Source organism: Polypterus senegalus, chromosome 15, assembly GCF_016835505.1.
Source record: "Polypterus senegalus isolate Bchr_013 chromosome 15, ASM1683550v1, whole genome shotgun sequence".
NCBI classification, from domain to species: Eukaryota; Metazoa; Chordata; class Cladistia; order Polypteriformes; family Polypteridae; genus Polypterus; species Polypterus senegalus.
The window spans coordinates 12,917,015-12,928,390 of record NC_053168.1 but is presented as its reverse complement, the minus strand read 5'-3'; the positions used below and the strand labels follow the sequence as shown (position 1 = coordinate 12,928,390).

Sequence of the window (11,376 nt, the reverse complement as noted above, 5' to 3'; positions counted from 1 at the left end):
AGTATGGTGTTAAGGAGTCTGACAGTTTGGGGGTAAAAACTCTCCTGCAGCCTGGCAGATCTGGCTTTTACGCTGCAGTATCTTCTCTTGGACGGCAGAAGTGTGAAAAGACGTGTAACGGGTCCTGCACAATGCTGCAGGCCTTTCAGACACTGCGTTTGTAAAATGTGTCTTGTAGTGAAGGGAGAGGCACCCCAATAATGTTCTCTGCTGTCTTCACTATCCTTTGCAAGCGCTTGCGGTCAGATATGTTGCAGTTGCCATACCGGACAGTAATGCAGCTGGTCAGAACACTCTCTATGGTGCCTCTGTAGAACATGTTGGGGATGGAAGGGGGAAGACTTGCTCGCTTCAGCCGCCTCAGGAAGTGAAGTCTCTGCTGGGCTTTCTTGATTAGTGATGAGGTGTTATGCGTCCACATAAGTTCCTCAGTTATGTGCACACCGAGGAACTTGGTACTCCTAAAAGTCTCCACATCTGAACCGTTGATGCTGCATGGGATGTGAGCAGGATGTGATTTTCTCTTATCTCTTTTGTCTGGTCAACATTGAGAGATAGATTGTTGTCTTCACACCATGTAGACAGCCGTTCTACTTCATCTCTGTATCCTGTTTCATATATACGGTAAATCTAAAGTTTAAGTTAGCAAAAACTGAAAAAAGGAAATTTCAGAATACTACAAATGGGCCTTCTTTTGGGAACAACTAATAGGTTACAACCTACAAATGTTCTGCAGCAGCTGAAGGAAACAAAGCCTTGCAAGTTGAAGCAAACAATTTGTACAGGCATCCCAACTTCTGTTGATTACTTAAAACCCCCTCTGTCTGTCTTAAAGCAGAGTTAGAATAGACTGGTGTTCTTGGACAATATTACGCTGGCATAGAACAAATAAACAATGGCAAATAAAAAAAAAAATAAGCCAAGCAATCATTAAGTATACAAAAGTTTATGTAAATTTTTGATTCAACAAAGTAGCCCGCACCTTTTAGTGATACTGTATAACAGCTAAACTTAGGGAACTTAGGTAATCAAACTTTTTATTCAGGATGCCAGTCACTCTGCACCTGTCACCAACTCTGCCTCCAGCAAAAGAACCCCAGACCATCACACTTCCTGCTCAATGTTTGACAGTTGGTGTCACACACTGACAAGCCATCCATTCACCAACTCAACGGCATACAAACACTGTACGTGATGAACCGAAGATTTCAAATTTGGATTCATTGGTCCGTTAGTCTTTCTTCCAGTCTGAAGTAATCCACAGCAGGTGTTTCAAGACCCTATTTTGTCCTTTAGGAATGGCTTTATTACTGCCACTCGCCCAGTCAGACCTGTAGCACAAAGTCTCCACTTCGCAGTACAAACTGGCACCTGCTTTTTTCGACAATTGTTAAGCTGTGCTTAACCTGTGTGATACATAATACTTTGAATCTTCAAATTACACCAGAATCATAATTTATTCACACATGACACAACTGGCCCTTCGGTAGGCTAGCGCCCTGCCCGGGGTTTGTTTCCTGCCTTGCACCCTGTGTTGGCTAGGATTGGCTCCGGCAGACCCCCGTCACCCTGTAGTTAGGATATAGCGGGTTGGATAATGGATGGATGGATGGATGACACAACTGCCAGTAGTTTCAGAGGCTCAGGACCCCTTCTCAACTGTTTTTATGCACGTCATAATTTACTGTGCTGTGAGTCATTTTATTCTACCAATAATCTGCGGGTGGTTTGGCATTTCTCTCTTCACTTGGCTGCCCCCATTTGCAAATAAAATGTAACTGCATGCAGGAACGACAATCGCCCAAACTTTCCACTTTCTACTTTCTAATGGAACATTTCCAGGTCTTCTCATAACCAGGTGGATGATACAAACCTTCTAATGTGTTTGCAGTTTAAAGAAGGAGGGACGCGCTGAGCAAAGGTGAACTGTGATACTCCAAAGGAGTCGGACTAGGAGGGTTTCTGCCCATGATTGGCACGCACCTACGAATTAAATTGACCTTAGATCCCCGAATTACTGCAGTAGTCCCACACGGCGTGGCTATTCCGAGGTCTCGCCGCAGTAAGAAACAAACGTTTATTTTTAAACATAAAATTCCGTCATCTATAAATCTGTCTCATGACCCTTCCGAATTCCACTTTATTAATAAATAGATTGTACTGGAATGTGGACGGTGCGGAAGTTAATTTGGTTTTGTAGGATTTGCTTGTTTTGTTTGTCAATCATTTCATGCAGCCAATAATTTGAAGAGGTTAGCGTTGGATTCTCCAAAGCACTGCCTTCCACTCATCTAAACCGCGCCCCCATTCAGTAGCCAATTACAGTTTCGCTGAAATATTTCCCTTCTCCAACTCAATTGGTCAATTTATAATGACCGAATAATCCGAACCAATAACGAAACCGAGTTCCGGAAAGGCCGCTTTTGATTTGTTAGTGAGTGTTAAATCCCAGCCCCCATGTTTTTCAGCGATTGGTTAGTGAGATCTCTCCTCATTGGAAACGGAAATGTAAATATTTTTAAAGCGTGATAGTATGACGAAGTGATTGTGTTTTCGTTTAGGCATATGCAAAAATGGATGGTTTGTTTGCGCCATACCTGAATGACGTGAGGGAATATTTCATATTAGAATGCATGTCTTACCTCTTGATTGTAATGGGAGTTACAGCTTTCGTAGTTTTGCTCTTTGTTAACGTTCCCTACGGCAGGCATACATCGAGCACATTCGGCTTTCCTATTCGTGCTAGAGTAGCTTGGTTTATCCAAGAGTTGCCGGCGCTGCTCGTTCCGCTTTGGCTGTTATTATTTTCTTCTCCTGGCAGAATTGCTTATCTTCCAAACCAGGTGCTCATCGCCATGTATTTATGCCATTATGTGCATAGGTAAGTATACTGTATTTGATATCATAATCTGCAGCCAAATCGGCTTTAAATGATTTAATGTGTAGCCTATTTAAACATGCAAGCAGAAACTAAACTGAAGAACGACAGGTGAACGTTTCAAGTGAACGGCTGACTAAACGAGGGTGCCCCTAGAACTGAGGGTGACACATAAGTGGGGTTTCCCACTGGAGTCTAACCATGCAACTGTTACTCAGGTCTGCAAATTTAAACTCCTGCAATTTTTTTTTTTTTTTAAATTGTGAAGTTATTTTTATTTGCATTCATGAACACATTGAAAAAGAAAAAAACAATTGGGATGGAATGATCCATCCAGTACTTCCATGTTAGCTACACTTAAGTAATATCAATCATTCAATTGTACTGTTCAATAGTACTGAATCAAGTACATTATTAACTTATTTAAGAACAATAATAAATGTAGAGTAAAATGAACAGGAAATTTAAATCAAATGAACAACTTTTATAACATTGTAGCACTGGCTCAAAGTGGCAGAATGGATTCTTTGCTGTGTATATGGCTCTTTTAGGTGGCCCTTTATCCTTTACAGGACTGCATTTGATGGAATTCTGTTTGCAGATCTGCGGACATGCTGTTTTTATAGGAGCCCCTGCTGCTGGTGATGGAATGCTAACTCGCACTATGGGTGACTCCTCCCTGGCTGATGTAACTTGTCAGCACTGCTACATAACCCTCTGTTCAAAGTCGGTGTGGCCAAGTGACCACTTCCAGATTTTTGAAATAGTACACAACTCTTTGAAATGGCAGGGGCGGTCTTTTGTTTCAGCTGTGGTTGTGTTGTCAGTGACAAAAGGACATCAGCAGGGGTCTTTAGCCCTTCACTGTCAGGTGACGCAGCAGGGAAGTTGAATGCTGTGCTAGCATGTGGAGTAGCAGAGGTCTTTAATGCTGCCTTTCTGTGTGGTTGATTTGTAGTGAAAGGTTAAGCAAAATTACACCTATTATTGGCTAACTAGAATGAATACAATATGCAAGCTTTCGAGGCAACATGTAAAGGTTGATTGTAAGTGAGTAGGGCACACGTCCTCGTATGGAGCTGCAGATGTATCAGTCTCTTGGCTGTACCTTCACTGCACTGACACTGCAAACGATCATTCCAGGTCTGAATCTCAGCTTTGAGTCTCTCTTTCCATGGCTACCCTGTAACACCTCTGCAATCTGCCTCGTTCTTTGCGCAGTTTTACCACCAGCCCTGCTTCACATGATTCACTTGAGGGTCTTTGGGTCTGTAGCAGCTTGATGTGCCACACATTTTACATCTCCATGAGCCCAAAGCTTCACCAGCGACTGCTCGTCCAGGTTAAGGGATATTGGCAGATGGTGGAGCTGCAGATGTAGCACACAACACTTCAGATCCTTGATCTTGACCTTGGGACTCACCAGTAACCCCCAACCCCCCAAAGAGCCAAGCAGGATCACTGTGGTCTCCGCAGCACTTGGCGCTTTGATAATTCAGATGGTAGATCTTACCCTGATCCCACTCTTGACACCAATGATTCTCTGCTCTTTAAATTGGGGGTCGCCAACTCCGGTCCTGGAGGACCACCTTGGCTGCAGGTTTTCATTCTAAACTTTTTTTTTTTTTTTTTTTTAAGAGTTCCCTGTTTGTGCTGCTGATTAACTCCTTGTGAATTCATTTTAATTGAATTGCTTTAAGATTTGTTCCCCTGAATTTCTTTCCTTAAACGGCACCCAAACCGAAACGAAATGTGAAGTGAGTAGTGAGTGAGCTAACAGAAGACCAACTAAGTCAGTGCTTCAAACTCCAACCAGTTTCACTCCAACCAGTTGCTTAATTAGGCTCTGATTCTTGTTGTTAATTAAACCCATTCTTTAATTCCGTGGCTTGTTGCTGGTCTCATTGTGCAATGGTATACATTTCTGAAATTGTTGATTTTCCCCTTTTCTAAAATCTCTGTTAAAATGTTGTGGGGACCTGAGCAAATGAACATTCCTGAGACCTCCACCCTTTTTATTTTCAGATATTGTATGATGGACACAGTTTGCTGGTCATGTTTTGGTTCATTTTGTATCTCATTATTGTTTGGCTGCTAATTAAGGAAAGAGAAACAAGGGGTCTGAGTCTTCAAGAGCAAGTCAATCAAAATAAATTCAAAAGACGTTTATTAGCAGCAAAAAACAGATCACTAAGAAGAAAAGGTTAGAATGAATACGTGCAGCCACGGTGGTCCTCCAGGACTGGAGTTGGCTACCCCTGCTTTAAATGGCTGTTTAAGATGCCCACTGTTGATGTACCATCCTGTTTGCGACACTGCAAGCTTGTTGTTTTTATAGGCACACCTGCCACTGGCTTTGAAGCTGCTCATTTACACATTGGAATAGACGATTGTTTCAGAAAGCCCACAATTAACTAAAACTTGTATGTTTATCCATCCATCTATTATCCACCACTTAGCCCAGACCTCCACATTAAACGGCCACCTCCTCCAGCTCCTCTGGGAGGACCCCGAGGCGTTCCCAGGCCAGCCAGGTAATATAATCCCTCCAGTGTGTCCTGGGTCTGCCCAGTGGCTTTCTCCCAGTGGGACATGCCCGGAACACCCCAGAGAGTCGTCCAGGGGGCATCCTGACCAGATTCCCGAACCACCTCAACTGACTCCTTTCAATGTGGAGGAGCAGCGACTCTACTCAGAGTCTCTCCCGGATAACTGAACTCCTCACCCTATCTCTAAGGGAAAGTCCAGCCACTCTGCGGAGAAAATTAATTTCGGCCACTTGTATCCGCAATCTTACCCAAAGCTCGTGGCCATAGGTGAGGGTAGGAACATAGATCGACTAGTAAATTGACAGCTTCGCCTTTTGGCTCAGCTCTCTGTTCACCACGATGGACCTTTGCAGAGCCCGCATTACTACGGATTCCGCACCGATCCATCTGTCAACCTCCCACTCCATTCTTCCCTCACTCGTGAACAAGACCCCGAGATACCACTTGAGGCAGTAATGTGTTCCCAACCCGGAGAGAGCATTTCGCCCTTTTCCGGTTGAGAACCATGGCCTCGGATTTAGAGGTGCTGACTCTCCTCCCCGCCACTTCACACTCGGCTGCAAACTCTCCAGTGAGAGCTGGAGGTCACTGTCCAATGAAGCCAACAGAACCACATCATCTGCAAATAGAGACAAGATTCTGAGGTCACTGACCCAGACCCCCTCCGCTCCTTGGCTGCGCCTAGAAATTCTGTCCATAAAACTTATGAACAGAATCGGTGACAAAGGGTAGCCCTGGCGGAGTCCAACCTCAACAGGAAACGAGTTTGACTTATTACCAGCAATGTGGACCAAGCTCCTGCTCCTCCTGTACAGGGACTGAATGGCTCGTAACAATGAGCCTTGTACCTCGTACTGTTGGAGCACACCCCACAGGATGCTTCGAGGGACATGGTCGAATGCCTTCTCCAAATCCACAAAACACATGTGGACTGGTTGGGCAAACTCCAAAGCCCCCTCCAGGATCCTGGCCAGGGTATAGAACTGGTCCAGTGTTCCACGGCCGGAATGGAATCTGCATTGTTCCTCTTGAATCTGAGATTCGACCATTGACTGAACTCTCTTCTCCAGCACCCCTGAATAGACCTTACCGGGGAGGCTGAGGAGTGTGATCCCCCTATAGTTAGAGCACATCCTCCGGTCACACTTCTTAAAAACAGGGACCACCACCCCGGTTTGCCAATCCAGAGGCACTGCCCCCGATGTCCATACGATGTTGCAGAGACGTGTCAACCAGGACAGCCCCACAACATCCAGAGCCTTGAGGAACCTAGGGTGAACCTAGTCCACCCATGGGACCCCATCACCTCGGAGCTTCTGATTTTGTTTCTTCTTGCAGTAAGCATGTATGTTGTGTAATCGTTCTGTCACAGATAAAGAACAGTTGTGGTAAATCATTGAAAGCCCAATACTGCTTTGACATACATGTCTACTATAGGAGCAGATGGAAACTTTTTTACCCCCAACAATAATAAATTCATTATGGCAGTATACAGTACTGTGAAATTGTCATTATTAGGCTCTTGAACTGTCTTCATCTGACAGTTCTCAAAGCCAGTGCCTGACGAGGCTAACAAGCTCAGCCCAGACAGACTAAATAAGCTAACGGGTTCTGAGCCCTTACAACTTAAGGGTGCCCAAAATTCTGGCAAATACATTTATTCATTATTTATTTATTTATTTTAGATATTTTTCAGTTCATCAAATCAGAGGTAACTCTACATTAACATGTTCAATAAAATGCAATTGTAGTTTGCTGTCAAAGATGTATTTACTTTTTTTCGGTCCATTCCCATATAATGTGTGAAGCACCTATTGTGAGAGCCATGTCTGTCTGTCTGTCCATCCATGTGAAACAATTCAGCCCCCCATTGGACTAATTTTGTTACTTTCTCGTATACAAAGCATAGGGAAAGTATTGCAATCGTCCAAAAATTTGATGTCGAGATTTTCATGAATCTCAACGTTCTAGACCTCCCTGACTTTCTTGTTACATAACTAGGGGGAAAATATTGGAATCGTCCAAATATTTGATTTTGATGAATCTTGACTTTTTAGACCTCCCTGGCTTTCTTATATATGAAGTATAGGGAAAGTATTGGAATCCTCCAAAAATTTAATGTTGAGATTTTGATGAATCTCGGTGTTTAAGACCTCCCAGAGTCCGAAAATACAATTTTTTGTGTGTGTGTGTAAACATGATAACATGAGTACGCTTTCACTTAGGTTAACCAAATTTTACATACAAGTACTAGGTTTCAAAGCGTAGATTTCTATCAACATTTGGGCTAATTCCACTAACCGGAAGTGGTACTTTATCTGAACACATGCAGCTGCAGAGTCCGGTTTATTCAACTTTGCTTTTATAATTCTCATTCAATATATTATTGATTTGATTTGCTTTGATGGTTCTTTAATGTACATAATATAAAAATATAATCATTGTCTTACCTTTTTCCTCCACAAATATCCATCCACATATCTGAGTGTACAAGAAAGTCGAGGGGAGACCACTCCTGTTTTTTTTTTTTTTTATATATATAAATGTGGCACAGTTGCTCTTCAAAGGAATTTGTCGCGACAGTTCAATTTTTGTTGAGGTTTCTCAAACAGATTGCACTCTTAAGAAGTTTTGATTTTTTAAAATCTCCCATTGAAAAGCATTGGCGAGTTTGCAGACCTGTCTGTCTTAAAATGAAGACAGGTTCTATGCTACTTCGACTACGAATTAGTTAATAATTTTTAATTTTACCTTGCCAACAGTTACATCAATTTGTCTATTGTACTCTTTTTATTTTCCTCTGGCAGCCGCTCAAATTGCCAATGTAAGGGGAAGACGGTGTGTGTGTGTGTGTGTGCGCTCGCAAGCAGCTCATATAGCAGGCCCGGTCTGCTCCAAATTTAGATGAGTTACAAAAAGTAAGTACAAAAGAAAAAAAAGTCCCTTCTGTAGGAATACATGGAAGAAATTATGTAAGCATATATAAGACTCAGTTGATTGAAATAATATTATCTGCAAATTATTATTGTGAAGAACCCACATTAATAATTGGCAGCTAATTAATTACACCAAAAGGTGCAGCTGCCTTAACTGCTATAAACATAAGATGGGTTTAGAAATGGAGCTGCATTTGATCTGTGGGCAGAAGATCAGAGTTGCTGGGCATGTAACAAGGACCACGCTGGCATCTAATAACGAGGACAGGATTACAGTTTGTGCCTTGCTGATTACTTAGCAGGATAACTTACAATGCACTGACTATGCCTTCCGGTTTATCTGTACTCGAATATCCGATATTTACACATTTTTCCGACTGGAATTAAAATCTTTAAGATAATTGACGCTTGTTTTTTTTTTTATTCTGGTTATACAATAAACTCAAGCCTTTCCAAGGTCTGTCTTATTTATGTAAATTTTATGAATACTGATGTTCAACTAATATTAGTAGCAAGATGAGGAAATAATTTCAGTTCCTTTTGTCCTTTCAGAAGGTAATATTGATAATGATTTTTTTTTTTTTTAATCAAGTTCTTTATCATTTGCTAATTGGGTGGCACGGTAAGGAGACCGTCATGTCCAGGGTCCTCCCCGAGTGATTTTTTTGCATGTTATCCTCATGTCTGCGTGGTTTCCTCCCACAGTCTGAAAACATGCTTGTTAGGTGAATACAGTAAGTGATGCTAAATCGGCTCTAGTGTGTAGTTGGTGTTTAGATGTGTGTGTTTGCCCTGCCATGCACTGGTGCCCTGATTTGTTCCTGCCTTGCACCCTGCGCAGACTGGGATTGGATCCAACCCTCATAAAATTACCCGGTCAGGATTAAGAGGGTTAGAAAAGTGTTGTGTCATTTGCTAATTATTAGCTAAGACGCATCAATTGAAGCCATTTTTACATTTACTGGTCAAAAGGTTTAGAACACGCTAAATACATGCAGTTTTGTCTTAATGTTTCATGAAATCAAAGCATAGAACAAATAAAAATAAGTCTAGGAATCATTAAGTATACAATATTTTATTCAGATTTTTGATTCATTAAAGTAGCCTGCACCTTCTGCTCATATAACAGCCAAACTGTGGTAACCCTTTTGATTCAGAATGCCAGTTATTCTGTGCCAGTCACCTGCTCTGCCTCCAGCAAAAGAACCCCGGACCGTCACACTTCCTCCTCCATTTCCGACAGTTTGCGTCACACACTGAGGGACCATCCTGTCACCAACTTGACAGCGTACAAACACCCTGTGTGATAAACTGAAGATTTCAAGTGTGGATTCATCGGTCCAGAAGACTTTCTTCCAGTCTGCAGTAGTTCACAGCTGGTATTTCAAGGCCGTATTTTGTCCTTTAAGGAATGGCCTTCTTACTGCCACTCACCCTGTCAAACCTGCAGCACAAAGTCTCATCTTCACAGTAGAAACTGACACTTGCTCTTTTTGACCTGCACTGTTAAGCGGTGCTTGAAGCTGCTGCGTTTTGAGACGCCTGTGACCATGCACGCGGGTGACTTTCAGATGAAAATGAAAGGCCTACACTTCGGGTAATAATGCTCTGTCTCATTTTGTTTGTTAATTGCCATTTTCTTACCATTATCACTGGGAAATTGTCCAAGTCGCAGTTCACATGGTGTAAAAACACCAGTCTGTTCCAACTCTACTTTAACACAGACAGAGGGGTTTTTAAGTAATCGACAGAAGTTGGGACACAACACAAATTGTTCGCTTCAACTTGCAAGGCTTTGTTTCCTTTTAATTGCTGCAGAACATCTGTAGGTTGTAAGAAATTCTGAATTTTTAGAAATTTAGAATTTTCCTTTTTTCAGTTTTTGCTAACCTACACTTTAAATGTAAACATCTGGCAGTTTACCGCTTACCTTTTCACCATTTTAGTTCGTTCAGTGCATTTCAGCTGATTAAATATGAAGAAAAACTGAGGTGTTCTAAATCTTTTGAGCGGTAGTGTACTTGAATTGGATTTTTCTATGTATGAAATTTTTTGAGCCACCACAAGGCTGTTTAGGCAACACTTTTAACTACATGACATTACAAAGTGCTGTTAAAAAGCACGTATTTAATAAAGCCTACTAACGCATGAAATTGTTTTCTATTATCGCTGAGACAACTTTCTTTTGATTTATATATTTCTTTCTCTCTCAAGCTTCTGTAAAGTTCTAATTTCCCCTTGGGGACATATCTATCTACCTACCTACCTACCTACAGGGTGGTCCAGATCTAATTATGCAATTCCAGATTGTCTGGATGACTTTGATTTATGCGGGGACGATTCCAGTTCGGCGCGAAGACGATTCTTCATGTCGTCAGTTCACACACTTCTCAATGGTCCAGGATTTTTCGGGTGATTTTCTATGTAATAAACTTAAGTTTATAGCGTAATGAAAATTGCATAATCGGATCTGGACCACCCTATAGATAGATATCTATCTATATAGTGCCTTTATAGATAGATAGATATCTATTTATATAGTGCCTTTCAGATCTATCTATTACAGTATCTCACAAAACTGAGTACACCCCTCACATTTTTGTAAATATTTGATTATATCTTTTCATGGGACAACACTGTAGATATGACACTTTGATACAATGTAACGTACTGTAGTCAGTGTACAGCTTGTATAACAGTGTAAATGTGCTGTCCCCTCAAAATAACTCAACACACAGCCATTAATGTCTAAACCGCTGGCAACTTGTTTCCGTGAAATGTAAAAAAAATGTTACGTGGTTTGGCCCAGGGTGGAACTTTTGTAACTCCTCAATTCATTTTAGGGTCGCAGAGGTGCAAAGCCTATCCTGTTAGCATTGGGCTCAAGGCAGGAACCGGCCTGGATAGAACGTCCATTTGCAGAAGGGGAAAATTTTTGTATGCACATTCATACAGTTGCTCAAGGCCTATTTGGAACTTCTGATTAACTTAACATGGATATCTTTGGGGATGT

The 11,376-nt window shown here is 41.8% G+C and overlaps 1 protein-coding gene across 1 annotated transcript in view; it reads left to right on the top strand.

Moving 5' to 3' along the window:
• Positions 1-2,501: 2,501 nt before the first annotated feature.
• Positions 2,502-11,376, top strand: part of srd5a1 (steroid-5-alpha-reductase, alpha polypeptide 1 (3-oxo-5 alpha-steroid delta 4-dehydrogenase alpha 1)) — a 49,469-nt gene continuing 40,594 nt past the window's right edge. The window contains exon 1 of the mRNA XM_039737254.1: positions 2,502-2,881. Within this exon, the coding sequence (XP_039593188.1) occupies positions 2,574-2,881 (308 nt within the window). The 5' untranslated portion in view covers positions 2,502-2,573. The remainder of the gene's footprint in view (positions 2,882-11,376) is intronic.